We start from the raw sequence: 24,482 nt of genomic DNA on the forward strand, positions 1-24,482 counted from the left end.
AAGGCTCAAAAATCGAGGTCCAGGTGAGAGAAACATATTTAAAACTATATAGCTATTAGTGTAAGCTTAGAATCTACAAAACGCTAATTAGACCAGTGGTCACATATGGATGTGAAACATGGACTCTCTCAACCACTGATGAAAATCAACTGAGAATATTTGAGCGCAAAATGCTAAGGAAATTTTTTGACCAACACATTGCAGCGATGGTTTGTGGAGAATTAAAATGAACCACAAGCAAGAGGAAGGCTCTGTAAAAGATGGATAGACGACTTAGACGGGGATCTTAAAACCACCAGGCAATGGCGAAGGAAAGTATCCGACAGGGCAGAAGTGAAGAACATTGTTAAAGCAGGCCAAGACTCACAAAGGGTTGTAGCGCCATTAGAAGAAGAAGAAGAAGCTACATTAGTAGGCAAGGCTAACAAAACCAATTCGTTTTGTAGGTATGTTTCTGTAAGAGCAGCGTTGCCAGGTCATGGAAGTCAGAAAATTGTATGCTGTTGTTCAAATTATCATATTTTATAGTATAGATCAGCGTTTCCCAACCGGTGGGTCGCTACCCACTAGTGGGCCGCGGTCAAAGATTCAAAAATTTATTGACTACGTTTACAAAAAAAAAATTTTTTTTGAATTGTAGCAAGTCAATTTGATATATATAAAATACATGAGATAATGTGTACATATATACAATATAACATATAGAAATATAAGTACATTCACGCACATTTACAAAATATGACATCGGAAAACATATTGAGTAATATTCATGTCCATGATACTGCTTTAAAATGATCGAAATATTCACTAACAGAGTAAAAAGCAAATCTCAGTAGATATTTTTTCAGAATGACTTTAAATTTATTGATTGTAAGGTTTTTAAAATATATAGGTAGGACATTATATATGTTAAAATCAATTGAGTTTTTTTTGTGATTTACTCAAACGATATTTGACTGTTCCGATATTATTTGCACCTCTTGTGCTGTAATTATGCAAGTCGGACTGTTTAACTAAAGTATCTGCAGTTTTGTGTGTTTCCACGAGAACATTGTTTAGCCATAGTGTTGGCAAGGGCATTATTTTATATTTAAGGTTGATCTGAACCCCCCCAAAAATAAACTACACATTCAAGAAATTTGAAAAAAATTGAGAAGGTATATGTGATCACTAGAAGTATTTTGACAAATTTTGAGCAAACTTCATGTTTTCGTTTTCGAAAAAACTCAAAAAAACTCCTTTTTTTCAAGTATAAAGCGGGAAAACTAAACAAACAATTTTGTTAATTTTCTTACAGCATAAAGATATAATCCTAGGAAATACTTATGAATTTTTTTAAAATTTTTGAATGTACAGTTTTGCCACAGTAGGAAAAAATAATATGTTTCGGCTTATAATAAAGCTACCGGTAAGAAATTGGATAAAATTTCAATAACAACATATATAAAACTGTAACAATGGAAAATATTTCCAATAAAATGTTGAATATTTTTTCCTAAACATATGAAAAATCTCGTTAAACAAGAATTATATCTTGAATTGCCGCTAAGAATTTGTGCCGCCATGACATAGCACCATCTACACCATCGGTAATATTTATGTTCGATAGATAGCAGTGCCTTCTGCTTCAATCGCGTCACACAGAACTTTATCCTAACAGCGTTGCCATATCAATTACTTTGTACAACAAAATGTTTTAATGTTAGTAGGTAATATAATAAGCCTACTACTATAACGTCTATTTATAACGCATCAACGTGACCTTCTGAAATTAATTTAACTACTTTTGTTGAAATATTTTCAGTCCCCTTGGCCGTATTAGATTTTGATATATTTAGGGCCGGTACTTTCTGTTTCGATTAAACCCTAGTTGGCAATTGGCATTTTAATGTTTTTAAGTACCATAAAGTTGTCTTTTTTTATTTGCATTTTTTCATGTATCTCTGAAGCTTTGTATTTGACTATATTTTGAATTGGAATTGGAGCATAGTCTTTATTTTTGTCAAATAGTGTTTATAGTAACTACCATCCATGGTATTTCTCTTTTGTCGCACTTTTATGTTTATTAAAGAATTTAATTGAAATTATTACTTTATCTTTAAAATTTTCATTGTCCACTACTTTTTGCATTTGTGGTGAGCTAAATTTAAGGGAAAATAATTGGACGATAATATGTAAACAGATATGGAGTAAGAGCAGTAAATAACCACTTCTAAAATTAATTGAGGAGAGGTTAAAAATATTTTCACCTTCATATTAAAAATAAAAAAGGATCAATATACAAGGAATAATAGGTAACAATCAATTTTAAAAATCTTACATCTATATTGATTTCTTCTCTGTACAAAAACAACAGAAATAAATAAGACAAAAAGAAAAAATGTGTTGTCACTTAATAATAGGTATGTTAAATAAACGTATTGATTAGTCTGATGGAAGTAGAACTTAAAACTGTTATATGGAGCTAATCTGGATCGGTATAAATTAAATGAGAAAGAAAAAAAATCTAATAAACAGTTTCTTTAAGAGCAGGAAGAGAAAGATTATGGAATATTAGAAAATGAAAACGGCGCAGCAGAATAATCATCGATAAAGAAGTAAAAAGAGGAAACGCGATAACGATATCTGGAACAATTGTTTTATCTGATAAGAAACGAAGAACAGCCAGAAATTGCTATCAAAATAAAAAATATAGTAAAGCAGTGTGGATTGTTTCTGTGTTTGAAAAAGGTTATGGGTTTTTACGAGCTTGTCCGAACGGGTCAGTAAGTGACAATAATATTGTGGAAGTTAAGTGACTGTATTCATCCCGAGAATATACATCTCTAGAGGCAGCCGAATCCATAAAAACAAGTAGCTTGTTAAGTGAATGTCCCTAAAGAAAACAATAACTTCTTCTTTAGCCTGGTTGCATCCACTCCTGGACAAAGGCCTCCCATGTGCTATTGTGCTATTTGGTACCAGTTTCTCCCCACTTTTGCTTTGAAGTCATCTAGCCATCGTCTTTGTGGTCTTCCTCTGCTACGACTATGCTCGCGTGGTCTCCAATGTAAAATGTTTCTCGTCCACCTTTCGTTGTTTTGCCGTAGCACGTGTCCTGTCCTATCCAGCTCCATTTCATTTGCGCAGTTCTTCCAATAACATATTCCACCTTCGTCCTGTTTCGTACATCCCATTTCGAATATGTTTAAAATGACATTTACCTGTCTAGCAACAATATTAACACATTAAGATTCTTAAATAATAAAGCTATAACATACTAAAAAATCATTCAAATCGGACAACAGGTTTAGGAAATCCGAGGCATCAAATAATTCATCTAGTGACCTAAATTTTTTGCGCGCCAGTGTATATTCTACTTTGCAAAATTCATATTGTGTCACAACACTTGCTTATACATTTGACGCACAGTCCGTCAACGTGTTAAAACGTTTATGTATAAACAAAATTTGTGCTAATACATTTTTTACAAGATTGCAAGCCATCATAAAATTTTATTACCATTTTTCAGTGTGAGATAAGAGATGACTAACAACTGGAATATTTAGTTACCGAGAAACATAATATGCAATTAGCCTATGATGTGAGGCCGCTCTCGTCTGAAAAAAAATTCTGATTTGGTTTCTTTGCGGATTCCTATTCAAAAATGTCCCCTTTAAATAAATCAGAAGGGTGCCGGCGAAATTTTTGGGCAGAAATTGTCTAAACAATGTTTCTAAACAAATTACAAGATTGGTAATTGGTATTTAGTGTAACTCAATCTGAATCTTGCGGGTAACGCAATCTGAAGTTGGCTGCGGGGGGAAACTATGGAGTACGGTTCGGAAGCTTGGGAGTAATTGCAACTGTGAGTTACTCGAAACCCAGCATAGATCGAGGTTGCGCCTTTGCGCCATCTCCTATAAAAGAAAGTAGTTTTATCTTTTAGACTATGAATAAGGTGAATATTGATTTCTTCGGCCAACTCCAGGAGTTTCCCCCATTTACATATGGTGACTGCTTAAGTCCTGTCCTGTAAACTGTAGGGTGGTTGTTGGTTTTCCATATTTTTGTCGTGCGATATGATTGGCGTATGTAATTGGTACATTGTAAATAATTAAATAAATAAATAAATTGTTTAAAAAACTATGGTAATAATAATATACAAAATTTAAAGAGAAGTAGTCCCGGTTGTGTGGTAGCTCCCGCATGAAAAATGCTTCCCATTCAGTTTCTCTGGAATTCCTGCTCAAAAATGTCTTCTTTAAACATTATGAGAAGGGTGCCGGACGGCATTTTTGGCCAGAAATTGTTTAAATAACTTTTTTCTACAACCGTGTTAAAAATGCAATTTTTAGCACTCCATACGAGCGTTAAAAATGCTACTTTAAGAGGAAACAGTAGCGATCAACAGGTAGCCAAAACGCGTTCCAAGATTGCGGCTGTAATTTTGAATATTTTTTAGAGATATTGGGCACACTTATTCGTAATCTAATAAAGAATGGCGGTACAGAGCCCAATTTGAAAAATATATTAATATGTGGAAATTACTCTGTAATTAAATACAATATTAAAAAAACGAGCCTGTACCGCCATTAAGAAGAACAAACAAATACACTTTCTTCAAATAAACTTTTTTATCCGATGCCTAGATTTTGTGTCATTTTGGAACTACTAAAATTTTTTATTTCATTAGTAGTTCCAAAATAACATAAAATCTAGGCATCGGATAAAAAAGTTTATTTGAATAAAGTGTATTTTTTTGTTCTTCTTAATGGCGGTACAGGCTCGTTTTTTTAATATTGTATTTAATTACAGAGTAATTTTCACATATTAATATATTTTTCAAATTGGGCTCTGTACCGCCATTCTTTATTATATTACGAATACGTGTGCCAAATATCTCGAAAAAATATTCAAAATTACAGCCGCAATCTTGGAACGCGTTTTGGCTACCTGTTGATCGCTACTGTATCACCTTAAGGCACTAGTGCTTTAAAAATTTTAAGGCACTGCAGTTAAAAGTGAAATGTCAAATTGTGAAACGTCAAAATATTTATATTTCATATTTCATTTATTAACATTAATATTAATAGTACAACTTGCTCAATTTGAAAAAGGTAGTTTAAAAGGTTTTTTAAAATTTAATTTAAACTGTATTATTGCATTTTTAACACGTTTGTAGAAAAAACTATTAAAATTTGTTAGAATATACTTACAACAATAAAAGTAGATGTTATTCTATACGCTCTGAGCTTCGCTGGTGTCGATCCTAGCGGATTACTATTCAACTTTCACCGGTAATTTTTAAATTTATTATTTAATTGTTATCGCTTAATATTTACAACGCTAAAAAGTAATTAAATTGTAATAGATTTTTTTAAGATTTTGCTAATCATTTTGACGTTCTGTTGATGAAATATTAATTTCTTACTTCGGATACTTTCACAATTATCGTGTAGATGGCGCTAAGATTAATAGAATAATTTATAATTAAATATTAAGGAACATTAAAAAACTTAAATTCAGTATTTAAAATATAAGTATATTTAAAGTAAAAATATATACCACAGCTTTGACCAACTAATATTTTTTATAATTAATGTTTTTAATTTTAATTTTAAATTAATCACTTTGACATTTTATGTCAAATTTCCGGTAAACGTTTACAGACTTGTCACTACTGGCGCTCGCGAATGTGTAAATATCCCCTCTACGTACGGGCTCACAGCGTATAGTTGTTATGTTATGATTTACGTATTGACAGTACAGACGGTTTTGATGTAATGTCAAGAAAAATATAAAAATGGAATGTCAGTCAAGTTCAAGTAAAAGTTTTTGTAGGTATTGTCATTGTCCTGTAAATGAGAATGAATAAATTATAATTGTTGATATATAAGACGTTTGTAGAAAAAATATTGTATGATATACGTGTTAAAAAGTACATTTTTAAGGCACTCATGTGAATTGCAGAATTCGCTTCGCTGATTCTGCAAACTTTCACATGCCTGCCTTAAACGTGTACTTTTAAACTTTTAACACTTATATCATAAATAACTATTAAATTTTATTTTTAACGCGCATAATTAACAAGTAAAAAACAACGATTTATTTTTAAAATAAGCCCCGGTTACCCAGCAAAATCTTAAAATTAAATGTTTAAGCTTCGATTTTAGGCACTTATCAACTACAAAAATAATAATAATTATCAGTTTTCAAGCCTCTAACTCGAATATGCGTATGTTCGCATTTTTCAGATTTTAAATCGCTTATAACTCAAAAACTGTAAACTTGTCAGAAAAATGAAAACAAACTTTTTTATTTAGTATTACCCGAAAAACCTGAAAAAATATTTTCCCGTGCAAAATAGAAGATTGTTGAAATATAACCTGCCGCATCGGCATTAAAATTGGATGGACGCATAATAACATCAACGAATTGAACGAATATAATATAGCTCATAGAGGAAGCTTTTATATAAAACAGATGGTCACGTTTATAAGGAGGCTTGTTGACGAGGGATGTTACGGCCGCAGAGCGGGCGGTGGTGAGATGACGGTGACTACGGACGTTGTCAGATCTATGCACCTCCATAGCACCTACTCAGTTGGAACGCAAAATCCTATGCTAAAACGTTACAGGGCCGTAAACTTCTACTCACTATATATTCTTTGATACATTTTAAAAAGAACGGTCTAAATTTAAGATAGAACCGACTACTCTTCATAATTTTGAAAAAAAAATGTTAAAACTTTAATTCAAGCACTTGGCTATTTCAGATATATTAATATACATAAAACTAAGTTTTTAAACTTCGAAAATACGTATTATCGCATTTTTCAGATTTTAAATCGCCCTTAACTCGAAATCTATCAACTTTTGAGAAAAATGACAACATACCTTTCTTGTTAGAATGGCCCAAAAAACCTAAAAAAATATTTTCCCGAGCAAAAAAGATGATCTTTTGAATTTCTTAAAAAAAAATTTTTAAACAATTTCTGGCCAAAAATTTCGCCCTGCGCACTTCATATTTCCTTAAAGAGAACATTTCTGAATAGGAATCCGCAGAGAAACCGAACCATAATTTTTTTTAGACGAGAGCGGCATTACATCATGGACTAAATGTTTCTTGCTAACATTACATTGTTATTAGGCCTTGATAAAATTACTGTCTAAACAATTTGGCAACAGGGCCAATTGAGCCAATGGGTGTAAGGACAGAATAGTGTTCAGGTTTCTACATTATTACAGAGTCATCATGTAGAAATCTACAATTAAGTTGAAAATGTTACCACAGTAACATGCTACAGTACAGCCATCTCTAGGATCAGAAACAAATTAATTAAGGGTTCATATCAACCTTAATAAATAATGGTTTGCAAGATTCCAAGTAACCAACTTTTGCAATTATTCTAATTGCTTTTTTTTGCAATTTAAATATTGTTAGTGCATTGCAAGAGTTTCCCCACAAAATAACGCCATAGCTTAAAAACGAATGGAAGAAAGAAAAATAAATTGTTCTTAAGGTATCAACACTTTTTTAGTTGTCTAAGTAAAAATAAAGAATAAAGTACTGGAAAGTTTGCCTTTGAGATGGTCAATATGGTTATACCAACAGACAGACAGTATACAACGGACAGATTTCAGGAGGGTCGCGACGTGGCTTTTACAGTAGCTAAGTGGCGTAAAGAATACAGAATTGCGTATCATCATGGGTGAGGGATGGGTCGCGAATATGAAAAAACATTAGAATATGTGCCACCAGACATAAAAGGTTGGGAACCACTGGTATAGATTAATAAAAAAATAATATATTTAGTTTTTTTATAAAAGAAACTAACAAAGACAAATACTTAAACATAAGCAAAAAAGTTCACATTCCAATTCTTCCACTAATTTAAATTTTATTTTATTTATGTTGCATTAAGATGTATCTCGGACATTTGATGCGGGGCAAGAAGTCTGGCATCCTGCAACTCATAATGCAAGGAAAGATAGATGGCAGAAGAAGGATCGGAAAAAGACGAATTTCATTGCTGAAGAACCTTAGAGAATGGTTTGAGCTACTTACCTTAGAGCTACTGCCTCAAAAATTAAAATAGCTATGATGATTGCCAACCTGCATAGCGGAGATGGCACCTGAAGAAGAAGAAGATGTTGAAATTTATAACCAAAGCAATCTTTGGTTTCATTTCAATGTTTCAATGTGTCAAATTATCATAAATTTTACTATTACGGTATACATACTATTGTATGTTGCAGACAAAGTTAAAAGTATCATATAAAACTATAATTATTATCATACACCTGGCAATGCAGGATGTTATTATAAACGGTGATAAATTCGATTGGAAACATTCGGGTTTCAATTGGGAGACTAGGAGGAAATATAATTTTCACCTCATCTAATTTTGTAATACCCACCATAAATCTGTTTCCCGATTACTCAATAATCATCATCATCAATCAGTCAATCTTGTCGACTGGTCGACATATGCCTCAGTTCTTTCCAGTGTTCTCTACACTGGACCGCTTGTAGCCAGTTTCCCGATATTTTTTGTTATGTCGGTGGTCATCCTCAGCTTCTTTTATAGTTTCTGGGCCTCCATTCCATGATTCGTCATGTCCATAATTTCTCTAGAATACTGATCCTAATTACTTAAAAAAATATTACTTTTCACAATCATTTCACCATCCAAAGTTCTAATTTTATTTCTAGTAACTCCAATCTCAAAAGAGCTTATCTACACTTTTAGTTTCAGATTTTGTTCTAAACCCCTTTTCTACACCATCAACATATAAAGCACCATGCAATGTTATCCTATACTTTCTCTGTTGTCGGATCCAACACTAATAAGAATAAAAATAAGGACTAAAGATTTGCCAGTCTCTCCCACATCTGTCCTAGTTATTACTACCTCATCATATGTGTCTTCAACAAACTTCACATTATCACCAAGATCTCCTTTATTTATTAAGAGTCCACCAAAGAATCTCTTGAGGAACTCTATCACATGCTTTCTCAGGATCAATGAATACCATATGAGCATTTGTTTCTTAATTCCTGTCTTTTTCCATCTGCTGCCTTATAATGAAAATTACATCTATTGTTGATCTGCTTCGCATAAATCTGAACTGATGTTTAGATATTTTGATTTTTTCATGTATCCATCTATCAATTACTTTCTCCCATATTTTGATGGTGTACTAAGTTGTTTTATAGCCCATGGTCCTGTGGTATGTATACAGTGCGTCCATAAAGTAACGCATAAATTCATTATTTCGCAAACCGGCGACTTTAAGGAAAAATTCCGAAACAGGTCGATTTTTATTTTTAAATTACAATTTTTTTGGCATATATATCATACCAGTTACGTCATCCATCTGGGCTTGATAACGTAATCGATGATTTTTTTAAATGAGAATAGGGGTCATGTGATAGCTCATTTGAGAGGGTATTTAATTCTCTATTTACTAATACAAACAATAACAATTATTTATACAGGGTGTCCACAAATAATTTTAAATTAAATTAATTGAGACAAAAAGAAGAATGTATGTAACTTATTTAACTCAAAATCCGTTTTACTTTTGTCAGAAAACAGGAATACATGTTTATTTGACAAATAATAAATATTGCTTTTCGCTTAAATTCAATGTTAGAGCTGCGACCCACCTGCCTCTTGGAAGTTTAACATTACGCTTAAGCGAAAATCAATGTTTATTTTTTAAATAAAACATTTTTATGTTTTCTGGCACCAATAAAATATATTTAGAATTTAACAAATTACATACATTCATCTTTTTGTACCAATTAATTTTATTTAAAAAAAAAACATTTTTGGACACCCTGTATAAATAATTATATTAATGTTTATATTATTGAATAGAGAATTACATACCCTTTCAAATGAGCTATTACATGACCCCTATTCTCATTTAAAAAAATCATCGATTACGTCATCACGTCCAGATGGATGACGTCACTAGTATATGTATGCCAAAAAATCGTAATTTAAAAATAAAAATACTGCTTCCCCATTGATCTGGCATTTGTCCCACTTTCATAATTCTATTAAACCTGTTAGCCAATTTGTTCCTATCTCTTCTAAAGCTGTCCGGAATTTTCCAAGGATTTAATTTGGTTATACTGAAAGGAAGTTGATTGTTTATATTTTTATATGCTTCTGCTATTGTCCCTTTCTTTTTGGCGATCTTATAGTTTTGAAGATCTGTGTGTAGTTTCTTTATAAAAACTTTCTCTCGTTTGAAAGAATGTGTTAACAATCACCACAGTATAAAGAGGGACAGTAAAACCTCTTCCATGTCGGCACTTTGATCTCAAGAAGTAATACCGGCAGTAGGCAATTGGTAATTCACCAGTGGTGGATGTGGGTTTTCCCTGTTAAAACCCGTACATTTCTATGCGACTAGCAATGCGAGAGTGGGGCGAAAGCGACTGGGAACATTGCACGGTCGCCATGCGCGACTAAAGATTTTACTTTCAATTTTTCGGAGAGTGGTTCTACTGTCCCTCTTTATACTGTGCAATCACCATATCGAATAAGGTTGCTAATTCCAGCATATCATTTCCAGCCTCATTTCTATTTCCAAAGCCTAATCATCCATGCATTGCTTCATTATCATCTACTGGATTGACTCACATGCATCAAAAAAATGTATTGTTGCCTGTATCCTGCCACTAGGAGGCATATACATTATATTATATAAGCTACAATTATTATATTTAATCAAATGTAGCTTAATGTATACATTATTTCTTTTCTTTCTTTCTTTTTCCTTGTGTTTTAAATGCACGTCTATCTCATGTAATCAATACTTTTATATATTTATATTAGTATTTATATAATTTATTGAATATTTTAGATTCTACACAAGCTTTGCTGGACAAACTCAAACAAAGAATGCCATGGAATCAACCCAAAGTACCAACCTCAAGTCCAATGACTTCAAGTTCAGATCCCATAGCTCCTCCCAATGTGGTTGCACCAAGTTTCATGCAAAAAACGCAACAGATACAACAACAAAATCAGTCTCAAAAGATGCAGCCACCAGTTATACCAACTTCCCAACAACAACCTCAACTACAGCAGCAACAAACCCAAAATACACCCCAATCTCCTGTTACTTCCAATTTCCCTCAAATTCCACAATCACCAACTTCTCTGAGCAGTCAAGTTCCAAAGAGTATAATACATCATACACCTAATCAACAACAGCAAAGTTTTCAGCAGCCACAACAGCAAATATCACAGCAAGCTCAGCTCCAACAGCAGCAGCAGCAACAGCAATCACAACATCCCTTAAACATTAATAGATTGATTGGACAACCCCAAGCAAGAGCTAACCTACAGTTAAGAGGTCCGTTGGGACAAAACCAGTTGCATCAGCAGCTATTACAGCAGCAGCAACAACAGCAGCAGCAGAATCAAGGTAGAAACTACAAAAACATATATCTACTTCAGCTTTAACTCTCATTATATATGTATATATATTTACATACACATACATATTATTTCCTTTTTTATCCAAAAGCCATTATTTTTAAGGTATTCAGCAGCGAGGAAGTGCTCCCCAGGTTTCAACACCACAACATATCCTCCAGCACCAACTAGCTCAAAGACAGTTAGCACAGAGACAATTGTTGCAGAATCAGCTAAACCAAAATCAGTTGTTACAGCAACAAATAAATACCAGCCAACAACAAATTATCCAAAACCAACAACAAATAACAACTTCTCAGCACATAAGTCAGTTGACATCCCAGCAGCTTGCACAGTTACAGCAACAGCAACTACAACTCAAACAGAACAAGCAGATGCAAATGACTCAAAATCAACAATTGATAAATCAGAATCTTCAGCAACTTAACCAGTTGACTCAAGGACAACAGCCATTGCAGATAAATCCAAATCAACAGATTCAGCTCAATCAGAATCAGCAACAAATTCAATTAAACCAAAGTCCTCAGCAAATTCAGTTAAACCAAAGCCCACAACAAATCCAATTGAACCAAAGCCCACAGCAAATTCAGTTGAACCAAAGTCCCCAACAAATCCAATTGAACCAAAGCCCACAGCAAATTCAATTGAACCAAAGCCCACAGCAAATTCAATTGAACCCAAATCAACAGCAGATTCAGCTCAATCAAAATCAAATTCAGTTAAATCAAAATCAACAATTACAACTTCAGAATCAGAATCAACAACAGATACAATTGAATCAAAATCAACAGCAGATACAATTAAATCAAAATCAACAGCAGATTCAATTAAATCAGAATCAACAAATACAGTTGCCTCAACTTCAGTTGGGCCAAAGTCAACAGATTCAGTTGAATCCAAATCAGCAAATTCAAATTAATCAGAACCAGCCTCAGTTGCAGCTTACTCAAAATCTACAACAAATCACAGTTAACCAGGGCCAGCAAGTTCAGAACCAACAAATTTTGCAAAATCAAGTAATTCAACCCCAACAAAATCAGATTATTCAACAACAGAATCCTCAAATCCAACTGAGTCAGGCACAGAACTTTGTGCAACAGAGTGTCAATCAGCATATGATTTCTCAGCAAAATCAACAAATTTTGCAACAAAAACAATTCTTATTGAATCCACATCAAGCTGTAACAAGCCAGCAACAGTTTGTTACAACCACTTTCAACCAGAACCAAGACTTAAACCAACAAACAATTAATCAGCAGCCAACTCTTAACATTCAGTCTCTGAATCAACAGTTAAGCACACACAATTTGGGACAACAACTGAATCAACAACAGTTGACACAACAATTGACACAGCAAACTTCCATTGGCCAACAGATAAATACACAAAACCAACCCAATCAATTAGTGCAACAAATTAATCAGCAGGATCAATTAGAACAAAGAATATCTCAACAAAATCAGCTCAATCAATTAACACAAAATAGACTTGGACAACAAAGTCAACTAAACCAACAAATCAATCAACAATCTCCACAAAACCAAATCTCTCAACAAAACCAAATGGCACAGCAACAGTTAAATCAACAGAATCAGTTGGCACAGCAACAAATTGGGCAACCAAGTACATTAAACCAGACAACTTTAGAGCAAGAATTGGGCAATTTAAATCAGCAATTGAATCAGAGCTTGAATCATCAAATTCAGCAACAACAACAGCAACAGCTAAACAGGCAAACTCTTCAGCAGCAGCAGATTGGTCAGCAACAGGGTCTAGGACAACAAAACGTACAACAGCCAAATATGCAGCAGCAGTTAAATCAGGTAATGCTTGTTTAAAACCAGGTTTGCTTTGGTTTTCGTAGGTTACTGTTTAGAATAATTATAAATTAAAATTATGATTTTAAGTTTATATTGGGTGATATATTTGGTGATAGGGTATAAAGTCCGCTAGTTCAAAAGCATTAACACATTGAGTGCCGCGTCGCTCATATATGAGATACAGTTATTTTGCCAGGGGTCATACTGCTCCTTTTTGATATATGTACATGTATGACTTACTTTCTTGCTGTGGATATCAATGGCCCCTGCTACTATTATCCCGATTGAAGCGTGGCACGCAATGTGTTAAGAAAATAATATATTTATTAAGCGCAACAGGCCTTGTAGGCCTAGGGCTAAAATGTTTACATTTCTGATTACATACAAGAAAATAAAATGATTATAAATTACTCAGATACAGTCACCTCATTTGGATACATATATGCAACATTGTTATTTACAATCATATACTTTTATATAAAGTGAGGACATTTGAGTTGGAATAAATTCATTTTCTCGAGAATGGGCGACTCTGGAGATAAATCCCTAAACAGGTCGATTTTTATTTTTAAAGTATTGTCGAAGCGAAGATCGGTGGAATATGCGCATTTTATCAATGAAATTCGATATTTTTAAGATATTCCAGAAGCCTCTATAGATAAAATGTTTTAACGACCTATTAATCATTCATAATTACTCAACGGATATTAGCACAGTTAAAATAATTAAGACGATAACCGGACAACATTGATTTAATGAGTAAAATTTAGTTTTTTTTTATTTTAATGACAAAAAAAGCAAGCCCATTAGCAGAATCCAATTAAAAATTATTTTGCACATCATATTTGAAACATTATTTGGTTGAAAAATCTCATTTTTGTTGGCAAAAAAATATATTAATTTGTTTGGACTAAATTAACGTTGTGCTTATCTTAAAAAGGATATGTTAGTATCAACATTCGCACAGTGTTGCCAAACTGAATTTTGTTATTTTGGGTGTAAATTTTTTCCACGGATCTCCGAGGGTACTATACATAAAATTTTTTGGCATATGACGTAATCGATGATTTTTTTAAATGAGAATAGGGGTCGTGTGATAGCTCATTCGAAAGGTTATTCAATGCTCTATTCACTAACATAAACATTAACATAATTATTTATACAGGGTGTCCAAAAATAATTTTTTTGAATTAAATTAATTGAGACAAAAAGAAGAATGTCTATAATTCATTTAAATCGAAACACATTTTACTGTTGTCCGAAAACAGGAATAAATGTTATTTGATAAATATATATTGTTTTTAGCTTAAATTCAATATTAAAGCTGCCACCCACCTGCCTCTTAGCAGTTTGAACATTTAATTTGAGCAAAAAACATGTTTATTTTTCAAATTAACATTTTTTATCTGTTTTCTGACAGCAGTAAAATGAATTTTGTATTAAATAAATTACGTACATTCTTCTTTTTGTCTCAACTAATTTAATTCAAAAATTTTTTTTGGGCAGCCTGTATAAATAATTATGTTAATATTTATATTAGTGAATAGAGAATTGAATGAGGTATCACACGACCCCTATTCTCATTTAAAAAAATCATTGATTAGGTACGTCATCACGCCCAGATGGATGACGTCACCAGTATGATATATTATATGCCAAAAAATTATAATTTAAACATAAAAATCAACCTGTTTCGGGATTTATCTCCAGAGTCGCTCATTCTCGAAAAAATGAATTTATTCCAACTCAAACGTCCTCACTGTACATACTATTCATTTTAAATTGTGTTTTTAACGAGTGTGTTATATACTATTCATATAAAATATATTTTGTTATAGTTGTTCCATAATATCTTTGCACAAACATCATCATTCGTTTGCAAACAAGTTAAATCTAAACATGAAGTGAAACGTACGTCGATATGTAATATCATTGATATGTACATACTGTCAATGTTTATTAGGAAGTGGCTATTATCGTGGCCTATCGGTGGACGTATTTTATAAAGTTATGTTGTACATTTATATTTAACGATGTTATAATATATTTAACACAATATAACTTTATAAAATAAACAAATGCGCTAATAGACCAGTAAGGATCTGTTTTTAGGTGGATGTGAGAGGTGGCATTCAGATTTTTGCTGATAAAGTTAGGTGATAACTTCGTTAATAATAATTGATTTATGCTCCTTCTCAAATATGCCCGGAACATTAATAAAAAAAATAAAATATTTAAAAATTTTAAAAAATTTCGTTTTTTTTTTCTACTTTTTTTGCATATAACTTAAAAACTATTCATTTTAGAACAAAGTCCTATAGGAATAAAACAAAGATAATTAAATTTTCTATCAGATGCGATTGGTTAAAAATGTCTTAATTTATCACCCTTGATTCAAAATAGCAATAAATATAAAATAAGGGGGCAAAACAAGCCTGTCCTTATTCAATGATTTGCCATCACTTAGGTTACACTTGGAACCGTCCTAATTCGCTTAGAAAATTTTTGTAATGTGCTAAAACCGTACACCAAATTTCATTAAAATTGACTTACTAGATTTTGCATAATAATTTTGCAATCTAAACTTTTTTTAAAAAATTAAAATTTTTTAAAATCTTGCACAGCAAAAACTAGAACATACAAAGATTTGTCAATTTTTTTACATATAAAGAAGTACTCCACCTATCTAATGCACTTTACAGAATTGAAATCGGATTATTTAAGCAGCCTCAGCAATGTTTTAAAGTTATAAACAATTTTTTTGGCTTATAAACAAATTGTGCTATGGCCAGGAGGGGGTGCTACGGGCTAAGTTTTTTTTTGTATTTTGACCCGTAGAACACGAATTTTTTGGGTAACAGTTGATCCGGATGTCGATAAGATTGTTATAAACAAAGAACTTGAGGAATTACATAAAATCGATTTTTCGCAAAATAAAACATTTTTTTGTATTTCTTGGGTAATTCTAAGCAAAAAATGTTCTTACAAGTTTTTTTCGTAGGATGCATAGTTTTCGAGATAAACGCGGTGGAACTTTCAAAAAATCGAGAAATTGCAATTTTTGAACGCGAATAACGTTTGATTAAAAAATAAAATAGCAATTCTGCTGACAGCATTTGAAAGTTTAAGTCAAATTATTCAGTCAAATTATAAGTCAAATTTTTTTATTATTAAACAAAGCTATTTGTTTATAAGCCAAAAAATTGTTTATAAATTTAAAACATTGCTCTCTCCTGTCGTTTCCCCATTACTGAGGATCGTGATTTCTTCCAATATTCCTAACAATGTTTCTCCATTGGTCTCTATCTTCAGCTGCTCTAAGAGCTTCGCAGAATGAGTTTCCAGCTGAATGCTTTATTTGGTCAGACCATCTAGTTGGGGATCGTCCTCTTGATCTTCTCCCCGGAACGTTTCCAGAAACAATTAATCTCTCCAAACTGTCGTCACCTCTGCGAACCACGTGACCAAAGAATTGCAGAATTCGTTGCAGACATATTGTGGACAGCCTTTTTTTAATATTGAGTTGGTTTAGAATGGAAACGTCTGTCCTATGAGCTGTCCAAGGTATGCGCAGCATTCTTTTTCAGCATCAATTTTTTGGCGCTCGCATGCGCGAAGAGTCCAAGTCTCTGCTCCGTATAGAAATATTGAGAATACAAGGGCATTCACCAGTCTCATCTTGATATTTTGAGAGAGAGATCTGTCTTTCCAAAGTTTAGTTTTGCCAGACTCATCGCATTTTTTGCCAGACCAATACGTCTCCGAACTTCTGTTTCACAGTTACCATCGTTAGTTATACTAGACCCGAGATAGACAAAGGTGTTTACTATCTGGTATTCTAGTCCAGTCGGGTTAGACGAATAACAGGCCTAACCTTGCATTAGGAGTTGCCCCAAATTTTATTTTTCTAATCTTTAGGGAAGGTCAATATTAGTATAAAGGGCCTAGCCGGGTAAGATGATGAAAAGTGCCCCCAACTCGATTCGAATTCGATATAGGTCACCGTTTAGCATATATACCGAAACTAACTTTCTGAAATTTTTAGCCCCCTAGGTGGTCATGTGACCCACCTAGAGCCTAATTAGGCTTTTTAAGTTTTTATTTTTTTATCTCAGCCGCATCGAGAACTAACGAAAAACTTTAAATAAAAAAGTTGTAAGCTTTAAAAAGTTATGTCCGAAAATTTTTTTTTTTTTAATTTTTGGCTGGAAATTTAAATTTTAGAACGATTTTAAAATTTTAAATGAGTATAAAAAAATAACTAAGACATTCGTTTTCACGAAAAAAATATATAACGTGTATTTTTGCATAATATTTCACCCTGAATTTTTTCAAGTTTTTAAAATTGGTGAAACGCACCTTTAAAAATAAAAAACCGCGTTTTTTCGGTTTTTTTTTTTCGTTTTTTGATACAATTTTATACATATTTTTCAAAAAAGGTAATACCGTCACTAGAATGGGTAAAAAACTGAAAAATAATTGGGGTTTGCTTAATAAAAATTTTTTGTAATCCCATCCATTTTCAATATACAAAATTTAAAAGAAAATTTGAAAGAAAACAAAATTTTACACATTTTTTACGATTCTGCCGAAACTACTGGCAACATTGTAATACAATTTGGCAAGTTTTAAGAGGTAGTTGTTGTGCATTTTTTGACATACAATTAAGAATTTTATATTTATCATTGGCGCGTATACGGGTAATAGTCTGAACTTTTTAAAGAAAAAAGATAGTACGCCACTGACATATTTCAAATTAACAATCCTTTTTGAATTCCTCATTTAATTTGTGACAAAAAAACTATCTTCCTATTTTTTCATACGACGCGCCATTTTTATTCAAAAAATAAAACATCTTAACCCTTACAAAGTATTCGAACTTCTATTAGTAGTTTCATATTTATGTAAACTCGTACGTCCATTATAAAAACTAATTCGAATACTTTGGAAGCGTTAAGATATTTTATTTTTTGCAGCAAAACGGCGCCTCGTATGAAAAAATGGTGATAGTTTTTTTATGACAAATTGAATGAGGAATTTAAAAATGATTGTTAATTTGAAATATATCAATGGCGTACTATCTTTTTTTCTTTGAAAAGTTCAGACCATTACCCCTAAGCGCGCCAATGATGAATATCAAATCCTTAATTGTATGTCAAAACATGCACAATAACTACCTCTTAAAACCCGCCAAGTTTTATTACAATGTTGCCAGTACTTTCGGCAAAATCGTAAAAAATATGTAAAATTTTGTTTTCTTCAACGCCCTGTATCTTGAAAATGGATGGTGTTACAAAAAAATTTTATTACGCAAACCCCAATTCTTTTTAAATTCTTTACCTGCTCCAGTGACGGTGTTACCTTTTTTGAAAAATATGTATAAAATTGTATCAAAAATCGAAAAAAAAAAACCGAAAAAATGCGGTTTTTTATTTTTGAAGGTGCGTTTCACCAATTTTAAAAATTTGAAAAAATTCAGGGTGAAATATTATGCAAAAATACACATTATATATTTTTTGGGTGAAAACGAATGTCTTAGTTATTTTTTTATACTCATTTAAAATTTTAAAATCGTTCTAAAATTTAAATTTCCCGCCAAAAATTAAAAAAGAAAGTTTTTTCGCACAGAACTTTTTAATTCTTACAAATTTTTTATTTAAAGTTTTTCGCTAGTTCTCGATGCGGCTGAGATAAAAAATAAAAACATAAAAAGCCTAATTAGGCTCTAGGTGGGTCACATGACCACCTAGGGGCTAAAAATTTCAGAAAGTTAGTTTCACTATATATGCTAAACGGTGACCTATATGGAATTCGAATCGAGTTGGGGGCACTTTTCATCATCTTACCCGGCTAGGCCCTTTAAAATCTCGACTGAATTCCACCGTTGCGTTAGCCGCCATCTTGATTTTAAACGAGAACTGTTTTTGCTCAATATCTCCGCCATTTTCAATTTTTTGACAAAAAGTGTAGAAACTGAATTGTTGAAAATACGATTTTCTATAATTTCATTTATTAAATTTTTTTTCGTGCGGTCGATATTTTCCGTCGATATCTCTTTATATGTAAAAAAATTAGCCAACTTCTAAATGGTATACTTTTTGTTCAGAAAGATTTTAAAAAATTTGAACTTTTTTAAAAACATTTAGATTGCAAATTTATTGGGTCGATTTTAATGAAATTTGGTACACGATTTAAGTATGTTACAAAGAATTTCCTAAGCGAATTACTAAGGTTCTAAGTGCCACCAAATGGTTAAAAAATATTGAATAACAACAGACTTATTTTGCCCCCTTATTTTGTATTTATTGCTATATTGCATATATACTATATTGCTATATACATACCTTACGACATTTTTTACCAGTCGTATATCATACACAATTCAATTATCTTTATTTTATTTCTGTACGACTTTGTTCCAAAACGAATCGTTTTAAAGTTATAAGCAAAGAAAGCAGAAAAAAATCGATGTTTTTCGAAATTTCTAAATATTTTAATTTTTTTATTAATGTTCCGTACATATTTGAGAAGGAGCATAAGTCAATTATTATTACTGAAGGTGTCACCTAACTTTATCTGCAAAAATCCGAATGCCACCTCTCACATCCAAAAATAGACGTTTTTTCGCAGATCCTTACTGGTCTATAATGTCACTACTGAAAATGATAAATGTCAAAATTCATGGTAAACAAGGTATCAAAGACATTGTTTATCCTTGTTTGACTTATTGTGGTTTCTATGGACGACAGGCTTAATTTTGCATGAGTTTCTGTAAGTAAAAAAAGAGACCTAGTATAAAAAGTAATTCGTGAATAATTTCATGCATGTGCAAAGATAGAATGGAAGAATTATATAAAAAATTGTTTACTACAAACTCAAACATAAAAAAAATAAAGTAAAATTAACTCATCAAATTTAAACAAGGGTAAAAATAAATTTTTAAATAATATTATCAATATGCTTGATAACTCTAACTTCACTGTACCATATTGCAACTTCATTGCCGATTTTTTTTAATTTACTTATTTGACTAAAACCTTATTACCTTACTATTTTATTAAAATTGTATGCTCTGCGCCGGTATGGCTCTTATTCTGTAAGGAAATCATTAAGTCCAATCTTCTACCCAAATATATCGCCAATGAAACTCCAACCCATCACAAAAGTTTTAGGAATTTATTTGCAATGATACATTATTTTCCGGATTTATAGATCGTGATCTGCAATGATACATTATTTTCCGGATTTATAGATCGTGATCTGTAATTTATTTGGAGTTTCTCACACAGCAAAAAAAATTTAACGAATTTTATATATTTTTTTAATTGCTCGAATAGCTGTTATTCTTTCTTCGTGATGTTACTTTTTGTTATATAGTGTCTCCATACATGTAAAAGATTTGCTTTGACGTGTATTGAGAGACTTCAAAAGAGTATCATTCCAAATTTTCACTTTTTTATATAATGAAAAAATACTGTAACTTCTCTTACACGTAGCCCTATTAATTATAGTAATTCTCACATTCAGAAAGCCGAACAAAGTTTAACTACAAACATTTAACATTTTTAAAGAAGCCCACTATGACCATGAGTTGAAAATATCTGCTTGTTTTTTGCAATACTTCAGAGCACGTTTCTGTCCAATGAACATTTTGTATTATGTTTGACTGGGTATGCTACAGGTCGAGTTCCTCTCGGCATTCTCACACTAGCCTAAAGACCACCTTAGGCTTATAAGAAACCCATGGCTGCTTGGCTATCTGTCTATGTATTGATCGGCTTCAGTTCATAAGTCCTCTGTTACTTTCTCTTGCACAGTGCAAGATTTCAAAAGTGTCTGCCTGAAATACAAATTTCTCCTAGTGGAATAGACATGTTTAAATTTCCACCACTGCTGAATATTCCTGCACCCAACCTTTCTGCAGTTTTAGACTGGTCTGTGTACCAGATATAACCCTGCACATCGGGTTGAGTGTTTCCTCTGCCCATCCCTTTCGTGGGAAAATGTCTTAAAAACATACTTTAGGCCTGTATCTGGGTACCGTATGGTCAGAAATCAACATCCATTCGGTATCCCTGATTTCATTATGATATTACTATGTCCTTAACTAACCATTCAGTTGCTGAGGTTTTCTTCTTGCAGCCTGAAATATCCCATTATCTTCTCACTCCTTATGTATATGTAAAGGGGGAAGGTCCAGTAGGGCCACCATAGCTGCCGTTGGTATGCTTCTCATATCCCTGTGATTCCATGGCAAACAAGTGTTTGCACGTTTCTTACTTTGAAGATGGCTCTTTTTTCTACACTTTGGCCACCCAAATACTCATTACATTCTTTATAAATCGTAGTTTAGAATAAAAACTATTCTTAACAGTTATTTTTAGTTATTTTATTCCCGTTGTGACATACCACGGATACGATGGCACGTATGTAGTTATAAAATACTGTGTATAAGGAGAATAATATTACTCGTTACTAATCTTATTAAACAGACTATTGTATTGAATGAATTACCTTTGCTGAACCATATATTTTTTAGAATATCCAGATAAACCAGCAAGTGAATCCTGGCATGCAGCAAGTTGTCAGAACACAGTTCCAACAACAGCCAAATATTGCCCAACAGATCCTTATTAACCAATCTGCTCCTCAGACCCCGACTCCTCAACGTCAACACATTTGGACTCAACAGCCAACTCAGATAGCTGGACAACAGATAATACGACATCCTGTTAATGTTATTCAGCAGGTATGTTATAAATACAACGTTGTAATGTTAATATGTTTAACAAAGCAAAGGTGTTTCAACTGAAATTTACTTAGTCCGGCGAGTATTTGTACACACTCCATCATTCATTTCATCATCAAGTCAAAGAACAAATCATCGACAATCTCATACACAATACATAGGCATCACAAAATACACGTACACATCTATGTATGTACAATAACAACCACATCTATGATATAGATTACACAAACACATTAAAACAAAATAACACAAAAAACAGTCAGACTTTGATATCCCTAAGGTAATAATATAACCCTGTGGTTGAAAAAATTTTTTCAACCACACACTTTTTGTGGTCTATAAGATCTAGGCCAAGTATGTCAATTTTTGAAAAGACATACATAACCTAATAAAAACCTTCCCAAAATTTTTAAGAATATCTTTTTTGGGAACGATTTCCGGCGTGGAAATCGAAACATCAAACATCAGTTAATTAAAAATGTAATTTTCATTACTAGGCGAGGCAATAAAGCAGTGAAAACCCCCAGCTTACCGAATTTTTGCAGTTGGATGAATCTCAATGAACCTTTTTGTATTCAATTCGTAAGAGCCTTAGGAAACTTTGTGAACCAAAATGATGATGACTAAATGAAAATTGCATTATTGAACAAAGAAAATACATTTTATAAAATGCTTTTAAAAATTCGGAAATAATTGACGGAAATAAGTTTAATTTTGCTACCCGGTGGTTTTTCGGTTCGCTGAACACGAATATCATGACGGCGATGGTTTTCGGGGTACCTGGTGCCAATGATGGGCCTCGTCTCCTGGAATTTTATGGAAATTTGATACAAAATTACTGCAAACTCGTTACTCGGAGATTTTTGGGGCCGCTGAACACTAATATCATGTCGACGATGGTCTCCGAGATACCTGGTGCCCATACTAGGCCTCATCTGGAGTTTTTTGGAAATTCGATACAAAATCAGTGCAAACTCATTACTCAGGGGTTTTTTGGAGACGCTGATCACGAATAGCATTCGTGATCAGTAAACTCATTATTCGAAGGTTTGTGCGATCGCTGAACATGAATAGCATGTCGGCGATGGACTCCGAGGTACCTAATGAGCTGGACCAACTGATTTTGTACCGAATTTCCATAAAACGACTGTAGATGAGTAGAATATTCGTATTCGGCTATCCCAAAAACATTTGAGTAACGAATTTGAACTGATTTTGTATCGAATTTCTTGAAAAATTCCATAAGACGAGGCCTCTCCTGGTTTCCAAGTGCGTCAGATACCTTCGCCGATATGAAAGCATGAACCTAAAACTTATTCACGATCCAAAGCAGCCTGCGTCGTTCAACAACGGAAGATGGCGCAGAGGTTACAACCCAGACAATATATTTGTCAGCGATAGAATTGGAGACCAGGTGACAAAAATCGTTGGAAGCGCCCTCCCAAAGACACAGCACAGATCAATAATATAATTTGTCTTTCCAACGCGGCAATCAGATACGAAATTGTTCCTTTCAAGAGAAGGTTTAACTTTACTAAAGCAAAATGGGAAAAATTCTGTGAAGCAGTGCATCAAGAAGTTTCCCAGCTAGAATCTTGCCCTGATTCATACGATAAATTTGTAGAAATCTTAAATCAAGTATCACGGAAATTTATCCCTAGAGGTTGTCGAACTGAGTACATAGCGGGGCTCAATGAAGAATCTAAACCCCTAATTAAAAGATATGAACACTTATATGAAGAAGACCCTTTCTCGGAAGCAACAATACAGGCTGGGGGGGAAATGTTACATGCGATATCCGCCAACAGAACGGAAAGGTGGTGCAAGCTTGTCACGAGTCTGGACATGAAACAAAACAGCAGACGTGCCTGGAAGCTGATTTGGAATTTTGGCAACGATCCCGCTGTTCCGGCAGTCAACATGACAAGTCACACCCGATCAGATAGCCTATCGTCTTCTAATGAACGGTAAGACGACATCAAGAAAGAACAAGGTGAGAGCTCAACGAAATATCGACGAAGAAAGAGATGTTCTAGAAACCTCTTTTTGTCTAGAGGAGATGAGAGGCGCGATCCACCAAATGAAAGATAATAAAGCGGCTAGCCTGGACGACATACGAACAGAACAAATAAAGAACTTTGGACTAAAAACCGTAGAGTGGCTCGTAAAAATGGTGAATTGCTGCATCCGTACATTACAAATCCCCAAAATCTGGAGGAACGCTAGAGTGGTAGCCCTCTTAAAACCAGGAAAGGATCCGGCGGATACAAAGATAGACCTGTCTCTCTTTTGTGCCACCTTTTCAAGGCATTTGAAAGAATGATACTGAACCGGATCGCTGAATATGTGGAAACTAAAATTATTCCAGAACAAGCAGGATTCAGACCCGGAAAGTGATGCTGCAGTCAAATTCTTAATCTCACCCAACATATTGAAGATGGTTTTGAACGGATAGAAATAACAGGA

General features: G+C 33.1%; 1 protein-coding gene across 1 annotated transcript in view; it reads left to right on the plus strand.

Annotated features, from left to right (window-relative positions):
* LOC114325285 (PAX-interacting protein 1) overlaps nucleotides 1-24,482 on the plus strand; it is a 76,243-nt gene that overhangs the window by 1,688 nt on the left and 50,073 nt on the right. The window contains exons 3-5 of the mRNA XM_028273302.2: nucleotides 10,867-11,433; nucleotides 11,550-13,267; nucleotides 21,804-22,013. Of these exons, the coding sequence (XP_028129103.1) occupies nucleotides 10,867-11,433; nucleotides 11,550-13,267; nucleotides 21,804-22,013 (2,495 nt within the window). The remainder of the gene's footprint in view (nucleotides 1-10,866; nucleotides 11,434-11,549; nucleotides 13,268-21,803; nucleotides 22,014-24,482) is intronic.

Source organism: Diabrotica virgifera, chromosome 3, assembly GCF_917563875.1.
Source record: "Diabrotica virgifera virgifera chromosome 3, PGI_DIABVI_V3a".
NCBI lineage: Eukaryota > Metazoa > Arthropoda > Insecta > Coleoptera > Chrysomelidae > Diabrotica > Diabrotica virgifera.